Source organism: Epinephelus lanceolatus, chromosome 21, assembly GCF_041903045.1.
Source record: "Epinephelus lanceolatus isolate andai-2023 chromosome 21, ASM4190304v1, whole genome shotgun sequence".
In the NCBI taxonomy this organism is placed as follows: Eukaryota; Metazoa; Chordata; class Actinopteri; order Perciformes; family Serranidae; genus Epinephelus; species Epinephelus lanceolatus.
This window is the reverse complement of record NC_135754.1, coordinates 25,630,830-25,651,431: the sequence shown is the minus strand read 5'-3', so window position 1 is coordinate 25,651,431 and position 20,602 is coordinate 25,630,830. Positions and strand designations below refer to the sequence as shown.

Sequence of the window (20,602 nt, the reverse complement as noted above, 5' to 3'; positions counted from 1 at the left end):
TTTGTCAGCTTCATTTTAGTCAGAACGAGATGCACTTGTGCGGGAAATAAATGTTTTGCAGCTGTAGACTAATTTTCTAACCCAATGCGCACTTGGATGCATTTATAAGATTTTATTTTTTTGTTTAATATAATGTGTCTTGTCTATGTGAGCTTGACTGTGCACCGTACTTGAGCTGTAACTTGTGGAAATCAAAAGTTTTGAGTCGTTATTTTTCATCTATCACAGATTTTGTTCTCACCTTTCATGCTCAGTAAAACCCTGATGAGATTTCTCTTGTTCAACCATGCTGTTTTAACACTTCCCGAAAAGCAACATAGAGTTTGAACCACTTTTATGATATAAATTCATGATATTTCTAACGAAATAAATCCCACATTTAGTCAGTTTTCACCCGTTTGAAGCTTGAAGTAAGAATAAAGATCACCAGCGTCACACAGATCCAAACAGAGATTTATTAAAACGACAATTGATAAATGAATACACATTTCTTCATCTGAAGGAGACGGACTTCTTTAGCTACGTCTTGACAAAATGTTTCATACATACACGCGCGCGCACGCACACACGAACACACACACTTCGCAGAGGTCCACGTATGTTTTTTTTTTCAACAATTTACATTGTGCATATATCCACATATGTACAAAAATCCATTTATTATGATACATTTAATTCCAAACAACAAAAAAACATTGGAAATAAAAAATAAATAACAAACAGGCCCACGTGTTACAAAATTAAAATCCACATTTTTTTAAACAACCAAGAAGGAAAATCAGGCCTTTGATGTGCAAGTAAAAAAAGTTTCCTCCGAGACTAAAAATATAGGCTATTTATTTTGTGTAAGGGTGTGGGGGGGAAATGTGCTGCTTATAGTTGGTCCCATATAATCTTGTACGCACATTTATCTATTTATATCTTTTTACAATACTCAGTGATACACACAAATTCAACGGTAGCTGATAGATCTCTCACAAAACTCCAGTTATACGTCCATGACAAACGCTACAAAGACTTGTTCGACACAATGAAATCACAGTGAAAAATAAAAAAGAAACTCTGGAAAGCGGGTTGTGAATTTGGTGAGTTGGGTGTTTATATTGCACATTACATAAAAGTTTACTTGACTATAACCTCCAGATCTCTCCAGTGGGAATGTGTAAGGGGGGTGGCGGTGAGAGTGTGGCCGGTTTAAGTGTACTCCTGACCGGACGACTCTTCTGACAAAGACCGCTGTGCTGTGAACGGGTCGAACCCGTTTTCATCTACTGACAGGCAATTGCCTGCCGAGCTGTAGCCCTTCTTTTTAGTTCTCCTCTCCTCCATCTTGATAGTATCGTACAGCCCCTGCGGAGCCTCCTCTAACAGGTTATCTCTCTCTGAGTAGGACGGTTTCATTTGGCACACGTTGCGCAGCAGCAGCAGGGCTGGTGCGTAAAGCACATTGACGAGGCCCATACCCAGATTAAGTTGTACAAACCCGAGGCTGTGCACTATCTGACCGGCGACTATAGGGCCCATAGCGTATGCAACAGAATAGGAAATATCTGCTATAGCATAAACACTACCGTACACTGAAACATGACGCACGTCAACTAAAAACGCGAGTGTGGGCAGCAGGGCAGTGTCGACCAGTGCGATGCCGAAACAAATGCCGCACAACGGGGCGATGAGCTGCGCAAAACTTTTGCATGCAGGGAGTGTGCATGAGCTGGCCCCTATGATTACCATACCTAAAGCTCCGTAGAACCACTGCAAATTTGGATGCTGTGCTGCCAATTTAACCGTTATGTACACACCGAGGACGTGAGGGAAGAAGGCTGGGAGCCAAGTGAGCCCCATTTCCCACTGAGTGGAGTGCATGGTGGTTTCCATCCAGTTGGCGATGGTGGGCTCTAGAAAGGCCAGGGGGATGTTGCACACTGTGAGCGCCCCGGCCACCACAGCTATGTAGGGGTCAATCATGAGTCTGTATATGGGGGTGCCGACCGGCATGTTCTCTCTAGTCCTGTTGGAGAACGGCTTGATCACGGTCAGCAGCATTAAGCCGTCCGCCAGGCAAATGCACGCGAGCACGATGAAGGGCACTTTCTTGCCCGCGAACTCGTACAGGATGCCCCCGAAGGGAGGCGCCACCAGACTCCCGAAAGAGATAAACGCCAGCGCGATGCCCAGCGCCGTGCTCCTCTCCGCCTCCTCCGTGTACTTGTCAGCTATCATCGCGATTCCAGATGTGTCCGCGAAAGCAGAGCCCAGACCCTGCAAACTTCTGGCCACAAAGAGCGTCGCGTAGTTCTCCCCGATTGCAAATATGCATGTGGACACGAACATGACAATCAGGCCGATTAAAAGTGGAATGTCATATCCAACCCGGTCTATGAAAGTTCCTGACAGCGGGTTAACTAAAAGCTGCAGGATGGCTTTGGATGCAAAAAGTACTCCTATCTGGACATCTAAATTGTCCTTGTTGCTTTTGTCTTGGCTTGTGCTGTTGGCGGAAGAGTTGGGGTGCATCACTACGTGGACGTGCTCTGACTGCTCACTCTCCAGCTCAGCAAGATAGTCTGGAATAATTGGCACGATTACCATGTAGAGCATATTGTCCAGCAGGAGAGCCACGCAAACAATCACTAATATGATCCGTCTTTGCTGGTGAGGATCCCTCATCGCGGTGCCAAACTGCTTGGTTCTTTCGCCCATCTCGGACAGTTTGACGGCGGCTGATTTGACCAGCCCGGATGATCCCCCTTCTCCATCCATGATGTGCTTTTCTCTTAAAAAAAATGATTTTCGATTCAAAAAATTGTGGTTGTGCTTCTCACCCGTCTGCTGCCGATCTTTCAACACCTCGGATGACTCATTGGTGTTTTCTCTACATTGATGTGATGCTCCCCGTCCTCACCTCGCCTGTGCGTAAAGGGAGAGGCGAAGAGGAACTTGGCTGCCTCATCGGTGAAGATGGCTTTCCTCAGCTTCCTCAACGTGTCCTCGCCTCAGCCACATCCGATCTTGTTTCATGATCTCCCGAGAAGTGACGTGTTGAAATCGTAGAATTTCTGCACCGTGCAGAGGTTTCGCTCGCTAATCTCACATGGCAAAGTTTGTTTGGAGCGATTTTTGGTCACTTATTTGCAACACTTCGGACGCTCAAACTCTCTGGTCTCTGTGTCCATACCTCCTATCACCTGTGGCACTTTTGCGCTCAGCTCTGAGACCACGAGTGACTTCGTGGCCATTGGTGCACATTAACCCGCAGGTTGGGCGCTATTTTAGTCCCCTTTTTTGTCTCCTCTTTTCACCAAGAGCTGTGACGCATCACCAGCTTGCCCCCAAGTGGATCCCTTCGCCACTTGCCTCCTTTATGTTAATTTCCAACCATGGCAGCAATCACTTCAACCAATAAGAACCAGTGAGCACCACATCACGACCCATCCACAAGAGCCTGGAAGAAAAGAGGCTTTCTTAATCTTAATGTGCGGCGTGTCACTCGTGACTCTGGTGCTTTTCTTCAGCGCTCCTATATGAATTCAAAGACATATACGCACACGCACAGCTGAGATATCTGCAGTAATACATAATAAGAACAGCTATCAAATTTGATCTCAAGATAACATACAGAGACATACAGTGTGTGTATACAGTGTGTGTAGGCGCACACACAGCAGGTGCAAAGCCCATATGTAAAGCTTAAGAAAACTTTAGACACCACAAACATAAATAAAACAATGCACTTCTCTTTACAGATACAGGTGATTTAGAGAATATAAATGACACAAATATTCAAGTCAGTACATTTATCAGCTGCTTTGGGGAAACACTGTTTCTTAGCTTTTTATTTATTTAATTCCCAAAACATCTTGTGCCAGATATGAACTCATTAACGACTCGCTGCTGCAGGAGCTCAAGAGATTTCAGCACCACGAGGCTGCGGACAGCTCCTGTCACCACGGACAAACAGGAGTTAGTTTGTTTTTACCTCAATGTGTATGGAAAAAAAGTTTACTTTGTTAAAATTTAGCCAAAGAACCAAAACATGTCAATAACAACAACAATAAAGCTGTGTATTGACACAGGAACCATTGAATGCAGCTCTTATATCCTGAGATAGAATCGTGCCAACAGATCGAGAGATGTGGGGACGCTTCTTTAATATAACAAAAGACACCGGCGACGCCTTGTGGCGAAAATCTGCAAGTACACACAACACATAAAAATCATCCCATCACCTTCTCTCAGTGATGTTGTCACTGATATTTGAATTAAGTTATTTATGTACTTAGAACCACTAATGGTGCTCCCCATTAAGAGTGTAGAATGAGAAACTTTTCTGATGGTTTCAGTTGATGGTAACACTATTTATGTGACCAGAGGGTGAGGACTGCGGCCATTTCAGACACATAACTCGTCACATGATCAATCAGAGACTCAACACTGGACAACATCAATATATATATACATATATATATATCCCAGCAATCATCATTTCATCTGTATATGATAACTCAACTCAACTTTATTTATAGAGCACTTTAAAAACAACAGCTGAAATAAAGTGCTGTACATAAACATAAAAACATAAGACATAAAACAAACAAAAACAATAAAAACACTAAAACAATAAAATGAAGCAAAACAATAAAAACACTAAAACAAGAGCAGAGTCTCATGCTGAGTTAAAAGCCAAGTAATAAAAATGGACAGTCAGGGGACATGTCTGATGCGCAAAGGTAGGTCGTTCCAAAGTTTGGGAGCAGCAACAGAAAAAGTAGGTAAGGCGGGGCGAGACCATTTAAAGATTTAAAAACAAATAAAAGAATTTTGAAATGAACTCTAAAGTGCACAGGCAGCCAGTGGAGGGAGGCCAGAATGGGAGTTATGTGCTCCCTCTTACATGCTCCAGTTAAGAGACGAGCAGCAGCATTTTGAACCAACTGGAGACGTGCGAGGGAGGACTGGCTGACTCTAAAATAATGTGCGTTACTCTAATCCAAGTCATGGATTACTGTTTCAAAGTGCTGTTGTGCAAGAAAGTGCTTAACCTTTGCCAGCTGCCTAAGATGAAAAAAGCTGGACTTTACTACTGCACCAATTTGCCAATCCAATTTAAAATTGTCCATCTTAAAACCCAAGTGTGAAACTGTTGGCTTCACATAATATGCCAAGGGGCCCAAGTCAACAGGGGGGGGGGGGTCCACAAGAGCCATTGGGACCAAACACCATCACTTCTGTTTTCTTTTCCTTAAAATTTAAAAAGTTCAGGGCCATCCAGGCTTTAATGTCTTCGAGACATAACAGAAGTGGTTTAAGCGAGAGAGCATCTTTCTTCTTCAACGGCACATATATCTGACTATTGTCAGCATAACAATGGAAAGAAATACTGTGCTTTCTAAGGATGGGACCAGAGGCAGTAAATAGGGTGAGGAAAGCAGGGTTCCTACAATTGAACCCTGTGGAACCCCATATGACAGAGGAGCAGAGCAGGACTCAGAAACACCAATGCTTACACACATAGTTCTGTCTGCCAGATAAGGCCTAAACCACTTCAGAGCACTACCTCAAATGCCCACTAGGTGCCGTAACTAAGATATTGTGGTCCTCAGTATCAAAGGCTGCTGTTGGGTCCAGCAGAACACGAATCACATAGCCAAGGACATTTATAGTAAAGGGCACCTTTTTTAATTCAGTAAAGTTGTTCTTTGAACACAGGCATTTTTCTAAGGTGGTAATCACTCATAAGGGCCCATACTCTGCCCAACACATTGTTGGAGGGCCTGCTCTTTCTTTGGGCCCCTCCACCTCACAGGTCCCAGTGTAACTGCACTGCCTGCACTGTCTGTATTTACGCCCCTGTATATAATGACTCATCACAGAAGCTCGATAAGCTACAGAATAAAGTGAAACAGTGACATTGTTGAATCTCATCTTTTAAGCTATTGAAATGTTTCAAACAATCTATAAACTCTATATCTGTCGGCTGACAATCCAAATACTGTTACCCAGTTTTTTTGTGCCCTATATTTACATTCCTGTCATAATTTTGTGGTATTTACTATGGTGTAAAATAATTTATGTTTATATATTTTTCAATGCCAGAATCATGTTAAACGTTTAACAGGCTTGTTTGTTTTTTAAATGTATTGATTTGATTACTAGAACTATCATCATTTGCCAGTAGAGGGCGGCAAAGACTTGCAAGTAATAACAAGTCTGTGATCAATTAACTGTAAAACACAGTGTGGCCCCTCAGCTAAAACATAAAACACAGGAGTGGAACCTTTCTAATTTAATTTGATTTCCTTTGATTTTTGTTTCTGTGTGACCTGAGACCCTGATCATGGAGCACAAACAGGAACAAGCACATAATGTATAATAATAAATACAGTTAGGCCAAAGTACAACAAATGTTACCTAAACTAAGAAAGAACGTTCTTCAAAATTCACCAATTTTACAAATCACTCCTGGCTTATCTGACTGTAAAAGCAAAACTGATTTAAACAGATGAATGCTTTAAATAATATTTTGAAAAATATCTTTCTCTATAATTCATTAAACTTACATTCTTACATTTATACAAAATCTCCCAAACAATTGTCATTACAGAGGTTGCAGATCTTCTGGTTTCCACTGTTCACTCTAACATTACAAACAGTCTGTCTGTACCTTTGGTTTTCATGCCACAGAAACTTTTCTAGTTTAAGTTCTTGTTTAAATTCAACGTAAATAGCACATGATGCCATACCTCTGAGCTGATTTTGCCTTTGTGCAAACTGTTCAACATTTACTTTCAACCAGTTGATTGTTGTTACACTTCACTCTAACACTGGAGCCCAACCAAGTGATCTAAATTAACCTCAGTGACCCAATCTGAGTTTAAAATTAAATGGATAATGTCTTCTGGTGACAGAATGCCTTAAAATGTTTGTTTACATCAGTTTGTATTGTTTTTAACAGGAAATTTTAACCTGTATGTCAAACTCTTTAATTTGGATATATACTAGAGTAAGAAAGTTACAACAGGCCCCAGTGCACACCATTATGATGCACCCTAGTGCACACTATTGTGCACATATAGAGACTTGACATTGAACAACATCAACATACACATTACCCAGCAATCATCACTGCATATCTGACAAAAATCTGAGTCAGTAAGAAATTAATCATTTAACTGAATTGTTTTTACAGTTTATTTATAACTTTTATAGCTTTTATAGAAAAAGCATATCATTTTGTTTTAGATAGCTACTAAATATTATATAAAAAAAGAAATAAATAAAAGAAAACTGTGATGCCATGGGATTTTCTTTTCCAATGTGACAAGTAAAAAATATTGTTTGTCTAACGGCCATGAGAGCATCTTGTACTTTTTAGTTGCTGATATCAACATTGATGATGATTCCTGTTATAAACCAGCACACTGGATGATGATCTGAACAGCGGAGGGGTGGTCCAGCATGTTCAGTGGATTATTTGATGCAGAAAAAGCAACATTAATACACCAACAGCAGGATTAACACGCCACAGGAAATAACTGCCCAATTTCACTAATGAGAGGCTTGGCCCAGCAACAGCCGTTAGATAAACACTCCACAGTTTTTTTTTAATGTACAGATTTCATACAGTGCAGAGATGTGACCACATGGATAATATGTGACTCATTCTGGTAACTCAGCAGCGTCTGCAGGAGTTCAGACAGTCAGCTCTGTCCTCTGGGTTGAGATATGGACGGTGACCTGGCCTCAGACGTGCAGACGATATGAGCGAGGTTTAATAAATGAGACCAGAAGAAATGCTAGTGACGCAAATATCACCTAATCCAGATTATTCTCTGGGGAAAAAAATCCCTTTAAAGATTATTTCAAGAAAAATCCAGAGGGAATGTGTCACATCTTTGACACAGTTTGTTTCAAAATCAGAACATCAGTCAGTGAGGAATCATCATGGACAGACACAGGCAGTGTTATATAAGCTCTTTGTTTCTGTCATGTGACATGTCTCCTTCCACTGTGTCATCTAATCTGACCCGTGGACTGTAACGTGTCATGTTTAATGTTGGATTTACTCTGACCTTTGCTTTTCCTTTTTAAGTAGCTCTAACCTGAATGATTATTTAACATCAGCCATTGTGCTTATCGGGCCGACACAAAGTTAATAATTAACTCGGGGGTTTGTGCAAACAGTGTCTCCCTCAAGTGACGTCTGTCCTTCACCTTTTACTCAGTAAAATCTGTTTTGCTCCATTTATTTTTTTTATTTATTTCCCAAATTGTAACTCAGCAGCAGATCTCATGCACTTAAACAGATCATCAGTTGGTGTAAGATAAAGTGCTCTTCAAGCATAATCCTCCTTTTAGAAGTCCTCATGCTTTTTGATTTTTGTAGACATCTCATCCAGCTGCAGTTAACAGCATTTACGTCGTCGGACACTTACGACAAAAATCTGAAACTTTAAGAGATTCAGAAAAGTGAATGTAAACTTAACTGACATAATTTCTTTATGTGATTTTGTACTGTTTTTGAAATTTGAATCATAATGTTTTCTTTAGAATTATAGTTGTTATTGAGGAGGAAATGTCCTAAATATTGTTTACAAGAATTTGCAACAACCTGAGGAAGAATTTACGTTTTTTTTATTTTGTGCTTCTGCTGTCTATAAATCTTTTTACAGCTGTCTAAATAACAGAATCCAATGCAAAGTACTGAATTTTCTGTCCGAAACAAACTGCACAAACTTTAAGTTTAATCTGAAAATAAATGTTGTCCATGCAATATATTATTTTAAAGCTCTTTTGGTACGCTACACGATGGAACTATCCACAGACACATCAGATCAATATGAAGTATAAGTATAAGGGCATTTTGCAGAGGAGTTCAGAGTTTGCCATATTGTAGGATTAGAGGTCAAAGGTCAAATTATGTTGATTTTAGTGTCATTAAAATGTGACTCGTATGTAGATTACAGTCTAAGCTTTACAATGATATATGACTTAAAGGCATTCTGAGAAGGTTTCCCTTTTTATACTGGCTATGTGTGTAAAATGGAGAAAAAAACTTGCGAAATAAAAGGAGTGATGGCACACAGTGCTCGGTGTGAGGTCAGGGCTTTATAAAAGGTAGCAAGCAGGTGCCATGCCGTATGCAGCAGACATCTGAGAGACACAGCACCAAAAAAAACAACAACACAAAAACAGCACGGCGAAACACCAAATGAGAGTAAATCTGGGGTTGGCTTTCACTTTCACTTTTGCTGGTGGGCATGTTTACAGACAGTGACTGACAATCCTGCATAGTATACCTTTAAATATAATGACCTTGGTACAAACAGAGAATAAGTGAGAACACTGGCGATGAGATTATACTATCTATTCATTTTTTATTTATTTAAGGTCAAAATCTGACTCTGATTAACCAAATCTCTCCGAACATGTCACTTGTGTGCACCCGTGTGTGTTGGGGCTGCTGTTTGTGCTGCATCAGATTTTTTTTTCAGCGACAGATGTTTATTTTTTACACCATCTGTCTGTGACTGGCATGAAATTTAACACACTTATCTCCCACCAAAGCACAGACAGGAACACCTTCGCCTCACCTTGTGGGCGTATGGTGCTCTAAACCCTGACTCCACTGAATGAAAAGGCTTCTAGTCAGATTTAGTTACTTGAACAATGTGTTGTAAGAGAGCTCAATGGGATTACGTATATCTGTCTGTGACAAGTTGTTCTCCTTTCTTCCTGTGAGCTTGTTGCTATTACCGCTGCTTCTATCTACAGCTCTGACCGAAGGATCACTGAGATCACTAGTCCACAAATGCTTGTCTGGTAATCAGCTCTCAGTCAATAGGACGACTGTTTCCAAGAATTTGATCCTAATCTGCTGGATTCCCCAGTCTTTTTCAAGAAAAACCCATTTCTGTTCAGGTTGATAAGGAGCAGCAGAGTTTATGAGGAAGTACATGATTATGACATGTAATTCCTGCTAATGAGCTTGTTCAGTGTGCAGCAAGGACACTTCAGAGTTGGCTGCACGACAGCACATCTGAGTCAGCTTCTGACGTCTTTGTGTAAACTGCGACCAGCAACTTTGTATGTCAGTTGGTCGGTCGGTTAACAAAAATTTCCTCACCCTTTGGCAGCTGCAGGCAACACACACATCCCTGCACTTCTACCTCTGTGAGGACCCGTACTGATAACCTTAACCATCACAACTAAATGCCAAATCCTAATCCCTACTCTTGGCCTTAACCTTAACCCCAAGTCCTAACCCTCAAACAGGCCTCTGAAGAAATGGGAACCAGCCAAAATGTCAGCATTTTCCAAAAATGTCCTCACTATGTTGTTTATAAATGTGCTCCGGTCCTCACATTGTAGCAAATACAAGAACACGCAGACCTACACATACACAAACACCATTTACAACGTCCAATTTCATAACTCATGAACTGGCTGTCTTAGGTAGGTATTAATGGACTAGTGACAAGGTTGTGTATGTATGAAGAGCCCAGTGTCACTCTGAGGTTGCTGGAATCCGCCGCTTGGGCAGTGACTTGTGGCGTCAGAAACCGACGTAACTAAGCATCCTGTAACGTCAGCATGATACACGGCTGGTTGCTGTTATAGTTTAACAGTGCCCAGCGGCGTAAGGGGAAAACGCAGTGGAACAAGGACAAAAGTTAAGGCGGCAAAAGTCCGAGTGGGGCAGGTGGGAGGTGTCGTGAATGGGTCCAACAAACACAGACTTTCATGCGAGAGATTGGTGTTTGTGTCTTTTTTCAGAAACCTAACCACTTGCAATTCTTGCCTAAAACTAACCACGTTTTTGTTGTTGAAGGAAAAAAACGTCAATTCACGATGTTGTACCGACGTAGTGCGTTGAGACATTGAGACACTGCTAAAGTGCTGCTTTTGAGCGTCATTAGTTTTGCAAGTATTTGGTCATGAACCAAAGTATTGGACAAATTAACACTTTAATCTGATGATGGTGCTGGACGACAGGTCAGCTGGTCAACAAGAAAGACTTCAGTCAGTCCACTGGGGAACTTGAAGAGTGAAACAAACTTCACAGTCCTTTCAGTAGTGAGACATTTACTCAAACCAAAAAAATGTCAAACTGGTGGCACTAGAGGAAAAGTCAGAGGATCACCAATTAAATGAGAATCCACGTAATAGCTGTTAAAATATTATATAAATATAAAATGGTGAACAGACTGGTTTACATATAGAGCCACGTTGCTAACCTGGCTAATGAAAACTTGATACACATTAAAATCAGAGCTACTTTATAGTGTTGCTGTTGCTTTTATTTATGACTGACTTGTCATAATCTGAATTAGTAGTTATGCCCTTGTTTTCTTACTGTATGTTGGAGTGTATGTGCTTTTGTATAGTACGTTTTCCTTAATGTGGGACTGCAGATGAAAATGAGCCTGTATGGCTAAATCTGGCACATTTGTGTGACTTAGGTGATCATAAACATAAACATACATTTTCGAGTTAAACATTGAGTTTATACATTGACTGATTGTATTCATGTTTTGTATCCCAGCTTTGTTATCTCCAAAAACAAAGATCACACATTTCATCCTGTGAAGATGCAGGGGCTTTCCCTTCCAGCCATGTAATCCTCTGATTTATGCACTGACAGCTTCAAGCGTTGCTTTCATTAGACAATGACAACACTGCAATTCAAGAGCTAAGTACATGTGACATAAATGTGTTATTTGTCTAATTTAAGGAGTCAACAGGACTATCTTTGGATGGCTCTGAACCTGCGTGACTGTGCCTCATTAGGGCTGACTCCTCCTCCGTTGGGACAGGCTGCCACTGACGGTGAGAGGATTTCACCTGCCTGGCAAGAACATCAGCCACCCCTGAGGTTAGTGTGACAGAGACTACATGTCTCACTGTGGCTTATTTCGGGAGTGCATGTATTTAGCAGCTCAAAGTTTAGACTGCTGAAGTCTTTTCTTCTCCATGTCCCTGTTGACACTGTAACACTTGATATAAATGTGGCTCATATTTAGAGAAGATGGGATGGCGTGCGTGTAATGCAAGGAACAGACCACAAGACATTTTAATGCTGGTGTTAGTAATGTGGCTGCCACGACTAGTTGGTGTCAGAAGAGACTGAATTCCTTTAAATTGCTCAGTCAGTCCAGCTGCATAACTTGATCTTAGCTTGATCTAAACAACTCAGCATATGTTAAAAGGTGTAAAAACAGCTAAATAAGTTCCACTAGATGAATCTGAAGTAGAACACATCATAAAGTACTAACATCAGCAGCTCCAAGGTAAGGACGCAAGAGCTCTACCACACTGTCTACCTCTTTATTGATAATTAAAATAATTGTCCACTTCAAAATGAGCTTACGTTCACTTTCCCTCCGGTGTAGCCTGCAGTATAATTGCATAATACAGTCTTAACACAGTGACTGCCTTTCCTACAATATATAGAAGTTACATCACCTAAATCTGTCGTCCTAACAAAAACACAATCGATTAATCTGCTTAGTAACTGCTTGAGACAGCCGTGTCATGAGAGGGCGTCTCTGTATGCTGGTCAGTGGCAGAAATTTGGTGTCTTATTTACAGCAGCAGAGGCAGAGCAGGAGGGGTGGCTTCTGAGGTTCTGGAGTTTTTGAAATACCTTCAACTTTGTGTCACTCAGATAATAATATATGCCTATGTTGTTTATCCTGCTATGCGCTTCTCTACATTCATTCATTTTCTGTAACCACTTATCCTGCTGACATTGGGCGAGAGGACAGGCTGCCAGGCTGACACATAAGCCTCGTTTCCACCAATCACTTTCAGTACCTGTACCTTTGGAACCAAAAGTATCCCTTCAGACATGGTACCTAGACCCTAGTGTTTCCACCACAAAAGTACCCTTAAATGTGGGCGGGGTTGTTGTTACTCACTGCTCCGTCCAGCACTCACCGAGGGAAGTCTGCACCTCGTTTATCGTCCACAAAACGAGGCTGCACGCCGACATTTTCAGAACAAAACGGAACAGGCTGCTCAGGGGTTTAGTGTTGCCAGAGCCCACAGGAACAACGCTCCATGATGCTTTTTTTTTCTCCAAGTGAGGATTAGAATATCACATAACCCAGTCAAAAGTGGGATGCTACGAAGATCCACTCATTACTAAAAGTATATGTCAAATGAAAACTAAAATAACAAAGTTGTCACAGTGAAATTTAAGGTGAGCTGATTGATTCACATCATCAGCTCATACATTGAGTAACATTACAAGTTAACGTTCCACCTTAAAAGTCACCAGCAGTCGGCCCAGTGAATTAAGTTATTTTTTCTCAGACTCCAGCTGCTGCAAGAGGCAGCAAAACATCCTTTCATTTTATAGTTACAGTTTACTAATAAAACTCTCCACAGTATGAACAGTGGTTACATGAGCCTCAAAACCAGCCACAACTCAGCCCTGAGCAGAGTGACCGTCCTCTATTGACCAATCAACAGACTGCAGTGTTCACAGCTCCACCTTTTAGTACCAGATCTGTGCGCTAGGTACCCCAACAGAGGGGGGACCAAAAATGGGGACGGTACAGAACGGTTCCATTGGTACCAACCACAACTTTCACAGTGGAGACAGAAAAAAAAGCCTACCGAACTGAACTGTACTGCTTGGTGGAAACGGGGCATAAGATACAGAAACAGCATGTAGGCTTTATGTTTTTTCCAATAGATGTACAGATTTTTAGGCTCTCTATTACCTAAAATGATACATAAAAATAGGTTTGGGCAGAGCCCTGCATGCTTATCATCTGGTTCTGCCCCTGTGCAGAAGCTTAGTACTCCAGGGTTTAACAAGGAAACACTTTAAGGTGAATGGAGTGTACAGCAGAAGAGCAGCAACACAATGTGTTTATTGTAAGAGGTCTAACACAGATGGAGGAGCGGTGCAGGTTAAAGACAAACTGCTGTGAAAAGAATGCAGTAATTTGAAAGTGGATAAATTACACGCAGCATATTTTGTAGGTTTACACAAATCCAGCATGAGGCTCCGGATGTAGAGATTATCCCGAGTCACTGTCCATGTGTGAAAATATTACAACTGTACAGACACTTAAATGGCTCGTTGATGTTAACAACACCTTACCATTAGTAAGAGGAACCTATCATAAGAGCATATGATGGTTTAGGTTTTTTTCCAGAGCGTACTGAGTTTCCATTATTTTGACTTCTTAATAACCGGATCAACGATCTTCTGTCCGGTGAGGAAGTGCCACACGCCGCCTCGGTAGAACTCATTTCCAAAAGAGTAGAGGAGAGCATTGAAGATAGGATTTGTCTTTGCAACAACTGGAAGCACCTGTGAGCACAAACAAAGAATTTTCATCATGTGAGTACTACATTTAAAGGACAGTTTGACTTTATCACAACTTGGTGACATTGCTACAACAGGTAAAACATGAGCGGTCAAACGATCAGACAGATTGTAAACAAGCAAACAGTTTAGCCAGATTAAATAAACCTGAATTTCACTTTTAGTTAAGCCATTGATATAATGACTTACTGGCCTTTTCATCATTTTGACTGTTAGACTGAAAGTGCTCACCATTCTTAGCTTGGGAGATACGACCTTCACGTTCTCGAAGCAGGCGTAGATACACATGAGGACGTAGGGGCCCCAGCACATCAGCATTACCCTCAGAGGTACACTGGTGTTAAACTGGAAAACAAAATTGGTTGCATTACTTTAGAGGGGCGGTGATTATCTGCGTTATCATGTACAGTGTGTTTCCATTTATACACTTACACCATATCCTGTTTTGCTTTTGCGTCCTAAGGCTGCCTGAAAGTAGTGGGCATAAGGAGCTGGCCTCCAGTTTGTTTTTTCCTCGTCCCGGTGATCGACGTATATGAGTGATGTTAGTATTTGTTATATAAGGGAACATATTAAAGGTGCAGTATGTAATTCTTAAGGATAGTTGATAGTTGAAACTCATTCCAAGGTCGTCACATACCGGCATTTTGGGTTGGCAGTTCGGGCTGACTACCAGCCCAAGTTGTCTGTATCTGATGACCAATCAACGATCAACTATCTCTCTCCAGAGCAGCACACTGACCCTTTAATAGCGAGCTTTAGATTTGCCAGTAGATGTATATTTTCTACGTCTGGTCAGAGCCAGGCTACCTGTTTCCCCCTGTTTCCAGTCTTTATGCCAAGCTAAGCTTATTGCCTGCTGGCTGTAGACATGAGCGCTTTATCTAACTTATTACTCTCTGCAAGAAAGAAAATAACTGCACTTCCCAAAATGATGAACTGCTCCTTTAACATTCAAGCTGCTGATCACTGTGTAGTCTTTTACACATTTGTCAGGTGTGTAAAAACACTCAGTTCTGACTCATTCCCAACACAGACATTAGCATGCTAAGATAGGTGTTTACAAGTAGATGTCAGTGAGCACACTTGACTACAGTAGCTGGTGACATGTTGGTGACACAACTGTGTGTCCAAATTTAACAAATGCAGTGAATACTGTGTATGCTGGGACAGCTAAAGAAGGGTTAAGTAGAAATGTGCATTGTCTCTGCCAAATCTGATCTGACACCAAAACAAAAAGAAGCGGACTGTTCCTTTAAAGCGGATTTAGAGAATACTGCAGCACATTTACCCTGTGGTGGTGGATCTTCTTAAAGTGCTTGTAGATGGCGTTGTAACATGACAACATGGTGAAAGCTGGGAACATCAGGTAGAGCACCACCAGAGTCAGCATGTAGGTGATATAGTCCCTGTGCAGAGAAGATAAATACGATGTGCTGTTATAGATCTGAATTGATAGAGAGGAAAACAACAACAACTTGGTATCATTCCTGAATTCATATAACTCTACCTATCCCCTCTGGTGTAGTCCAGCGTGCAGCAAGTCCTCATAGGCTCAAAGTCATAGACGCCCCATCCCATGAGAGGAACAGCAGCCCAGAAGATGGAAAGAATCCAGATGATGCCGCTCATTGTCAGAGTGGTGCTCCAGAAGAGCTTCTGTCCTACAGAATCAGACATACATTATGTCCTTAGGATGTGAGTAGACATTTGACATATTATTTGGTTGTTTAGATATAGCTTATAACATGTATTGACATTTTTCTATTGGTCATCTGCTCCAGGTACTGCAAATGTTTACATTACACAGCCTACACTGCTACATGTAGCTACATGCTAACATCAGGCAACATGTAATCTTGGTTGTCAGTGTTGTCAATTTCTCCCCAGTTTCAGGTATTATTCCTGCAGAAACATGTCCGGCTGTGAATATTTTGGTTTAGAAACTTTAATTGGTGATTTTTAACAGGAGAAAATGTCACTAACACAGTCACTGCCCTGCACTGCTACATGTAGCTGCATGCTAATGTCTGAGAAAATGTAATCTTGGTTGCTGATGTTGTTAATTTGTCCCTGATTTCAGATCATATTCCTGCTGGAAAATCTCCAGTTGTGTTCAAAAGTTTCGAGTGGTGATTTTGCACAGTAGAAAGTGCTGAAAGTGCCCAAATGATGGCATTACTTTTTTCCCATGTACGTTCCATCTTGTCTCACCCTACTGTGCTGTGACCAGCTTGTTCTAACCCTTGACAGGTTGATGTGACAAGTACTAGCCAATAAAAGCATAGTCGGCCGAGACTAGGCAGAACAGACTTGAGAGAAAAAAGTGTACAAGATGGTGAGATACATAGGACTTGGAAACGCTGACCAATAAGAGCAGACTGGGTTTTTTCACAAGGAGGGCTTAAAGAGACAGACAGCACGAGAATGAAACCCAAAATATAAGTATGAATCTGAAAATGAGCATAATATGTCCCTGTTAAGATTTATATTACACTGGTGCATTACTTATGATATGTTGTACTTACTGGTGCAGTACTGGTGATATCTATCCCAAGCGATGGCAGCCATGAAACTGATGGACGCCAGGACCGAAATCATCCCCTGAAAACCATGATAGGCACATCCATCTTGACCAAATGGCCAATATCTAGAAAAACACAACAACACTTGAATTATACTCCAGCGTGCAGAGGAATGTTTCCGAAACCAAATATTAAAAACAGTGTATACAATTACATCTGACTGTGAAAGCATGTTGGCCACATTTTTTAAAGCAGGGGACTCTTTGTAGCCAAGCGATGCCTCACAACCTCTCACCAAATGCAAAACTTTTTATTAATACTGTATGCACCAGTATGCGGTTAATATCTAATTTTAAAACCTTTATTATGTCAGTTTATGGTGCTTACATGCATCAGTTTAGTAAATAAATTTATGCTTAACACATCCACCATGCACAGAGCAGAGGAAAAATAAAAGGATCCATTGGGCCCCCAGTGAGTTAAACCAGGCCTGCTAACACCCAGAATGGAAACCACTTAATAAAATATTTAAGAGGTTTAAAGATGGACATTAAATACTTAAATGTTGTGACATGTGAATTAAGATCCTCTTAGGTAACTTACAACAGATCTGCTTGAAAAATGTGAGCTTTACACATTGAATAAAGTGGATTGTGGATTATGAAACCTTAAGGCTTATTTAACATGTGCTCCCCATTGACTAATATTTATGGAGTGCCGTTTACAACAGTATTAAATATAAATACATAATATGCCTATAAAATAAATAAATATGGCTATGAAATAAATCCTGCAATAAATAAGGCAAAACAATATAGGTAATTAGGGTAAATTGATCATTCGCTAAGCCCTGCAAGTTGTCGAAGCTAGCATGGAGCCCACACTGTAACTAACTTCACTCCCTGAGGAAATATTATCATATTTTTGGAAAACTAAAACAGTGATTCCAGAGAGAAGCAGACAGAGGGGTCTACAGTCTGTGTTTGAAGGATATATCCAGGATGTCAAACTGACTCAGCAGCAACAACAGGTTAAAAAGACAAAGATGGTTAGAAGCTAAAGCTGAACTATAGGCTACAGATCACAGTGTAAAAGTGAACCACCACATCACTGCTGATCGCCACACAAGACAATGAATATAAAGGGAAACTTTGCTGATATTGAACCAGCTGTGTGTCATCACAGGGTGTGCAGATGCCGCTGCCAGCTGCCCAGACCTATGCTGTCGAATGGGCGGGGTATTCCAGGAGAAGCCAAACAACACTCATCTGCACACACTGTGATGACACACAGTTGGTTGAATCAGTCCTTTTTTTTCACTGTTATAATCATTAAAAAGCAAAAGCAGCATGTGTATACATTCAGTAGGCTATATCTTCAGTAGCTAGCTAGCTAACCCTACACTTTTCAGGGTTTGATTTTGGTTTTGGAACAGGGAAGAAACGTATATCTTTTTCCAACCTCTCCAGGTAATGGGTATCATTAATACACGATGTGCCCCAGGCACAACATTTAGCTCCAAATCCACAAAACCAGCCTGAAAATGAAGGAAATCTGAGACGACTGCATTAGAGTCAATGGAGCACAGCTGTGTTGTTGTCGGACCCTGGTCCGAGCTGGCTGATGCTAGGCTATGATTAGCCTAGATTATTCCAGGGCTGGGACTTAGCGAAAGGTCAAAATAAATATATAAATTAGTCAATATAGTTTAATTAATAAATATGTTTGTCTCACAGATTTACACACCAAAGCAACACTACAAGAATTAGCTAACTAGTGCATCCTGCTTGTGCCAGAGGTCACAGCAGGCTGGTGGCCAACACAGTGCCAGGTATAACCTGTGTAACAGCAGCAACAGAAAGTTTGCTGACCTGGTTGGGATTTTATTGGATAAATATACTGTTTATCAGACTACAAATGAAACAAGAATTAGCTGGCTAACGCTAGCAGGATGTGCTAGCAAACTAATTCTTGTGCTGTTGCTTTGGTGTAAATTTGTGAAATAACTGTGCTTCATTAATTTGAATGTAAGAGTGTAAATAAGTGCTGTGAAATGTAGCATTATGAATGATAAAATCATGTAATAAAAATCCCCTGAAATAATTAAAAGTAGTCGTTTGAATAACATCCATTTCAAAAAGGACTTGCTGGCTGAATAACATCCATTTCAAAAAGGATGTGCTGGCTAGCTATTTTTTGTGCTAGCTAGCTAATTCTTGTGCTGTTGCTTTAGTGTAAATTTGTGAGATAAATGTGCCATTAATTTGAATAAAAGAGGAGGAAATTAAAAGTGTTGTGAAATGTGACATTATGAATAATAAAATCATGTATTAAAAATCCCCTGAAATAATTAAAATCCTTTAAAAAATAGTATATTAACTCATTTGTATATTTATATTTACCCTTATTTATAATTACACTTATTTATATAGCTATTTCCTCATTTATTTAGGCCTATTTTAGGATTTATTTCATAGGCATACTAGCCTACTTTATCGAATATTGACTTACATGGCATTCCATTATATTAAATACTAAGCCAGTTTTTTGATTGCTGAAACAAATTTAGTTCCCCCATCATGATAAAAAAGAGCCCAAAGAAGTAAAATAACAAACATAACCAAACTTTATAACCTCAGTGTGTCCTCTGATACCTGAGGTAGCTGGCATAGGCAGCTGTGAGTCCATTAATATTCAAACAGAGGTCCGCCACAGCAAGATTGAACACAAAGAAGTTACTGGGGTTCCTCATCTCCCTCACTGTGAGGAAGGACACGATGCTGATGGCATTGAGGAAGAATCCCAGCATGCCTGGAAGTGAGAAAAGAAGAGAAATGTCCCTTTAATTTCTGCAATTTATCAGCACAGTAAGCTTGTAACTAAAATCTGCTGCATTTCAAACACCTCAATAAGAAAAACAAAAATATAAAACAGCATAGTTTGGTATTTTAAGGTGCTTTTATAATGTAAACGAGTGAACTGTCCCTTTAATCCGTGCAGAAACATGTCTTCCGGTCACTTACCCCCAACAAGCAGCGCTGTGCCGAATGTAAACATATCAAACTCCGTGAATCCCTCCGGTAACGTATACGCTGCCATGTTGAAGTGCGCAAACAAAACTTTTGCACCTAAAGACAAGTCCTTTTCTTGTTATAAAGCGCACCACCGTCTCCAGCTGAATGACGCCTTATAAAGGCTCTTTCACGTGAAAAAGCACAAAGAGCCTAATCTTAGTAAACCCCTGTAGCAATCCCCTGAAGAATGTCCTAACGAACAGACTTCCCTCAAACTTCCTGCAACTTTCACTGCGCCAAAAGTTTGCGCGTTTGCTGCGCAACTCTTTGATGTGAAGTTTGGTGATTCAGGGCTCAGCTGTGATATCAGTTTAAGTAAATATAGCAGGAACCCAAATGTTAAGGCGACCTCCCCTCACATTACTTAATCCAGTTGACGGTGTTTGTGTTGTTGTGGGTGATAAGGGAAAAAGGAAACATGGGAAATGTTGTTCTTAAGGTTGCTTGATATGTTGAGCAACAAGTGGCCTGATAAAGCAAACTACAGTTTTAACTCTTGCATACACAACACATGATTAAAGTCAGTGTGTAGTGGTTAATAAGCTTTATATTGAATTACTATTTTTATTTGATTTATTTAATGAACATGTTATAATGAATATAAGGCTTAATAAAGGATACTGCTGTTACGTTAAATTAAATAAATTAAATAAATTAAT

The 20,602-nt window shown here is 40.6% G+C and overlaps 2 protein-coding genes across 2 annotated transcripts; both read right to left on the bottom strand.

Moving 5' to 3' along the window:
• Positions 1–435: 435 nt before the first annotated feature.
• On the bottom strand, positions 436–3,370 carry slc18a3b (solute carrier family 18 member 3b). The gene has a single exon (XM_033610891.2). It carries the CDS (start codon positions 2,761–2,763, stop codon positions 1,195–1,197), a length of 1,569 nt encoding a protein of 522 aa, XP_033466782.1. The 5' UTR covers positions 2,764–3,370; the 3' UTR covers positions 436–1,194.
• Positions 3,371–13,863: 10,493 nt separating this feature from the next.
• rgrb (retinal G protein coupled receptor b) lies at positions 13,864–20,210 on the bottom strand. Its single transcript, XM_033610941.2, has 7 exons — positions 19,893–20,210; positions 19,524–19,680; positions 16,873–16,994; positions 15,855–16,008; positions 15,636–15,753; positions 14,576–14,689; positions 13,864–14,329 (listed from the first exon to the last, which is right to left on the bottom strand). Exons 1-7 carry the CDS (start codon positions 19,966–19,968, stop codon positions 14,189–14,191), a joined length of 882 nt encoding a protein of 293 aa, XP_033466832.1. The 5' UTR covers positions 19,969–20,210; the 3' UTR covers positions 13,864–14,188.
• Between the last annotated feature and the right edge of the window lie 392 nt (positions 20,211–20,602).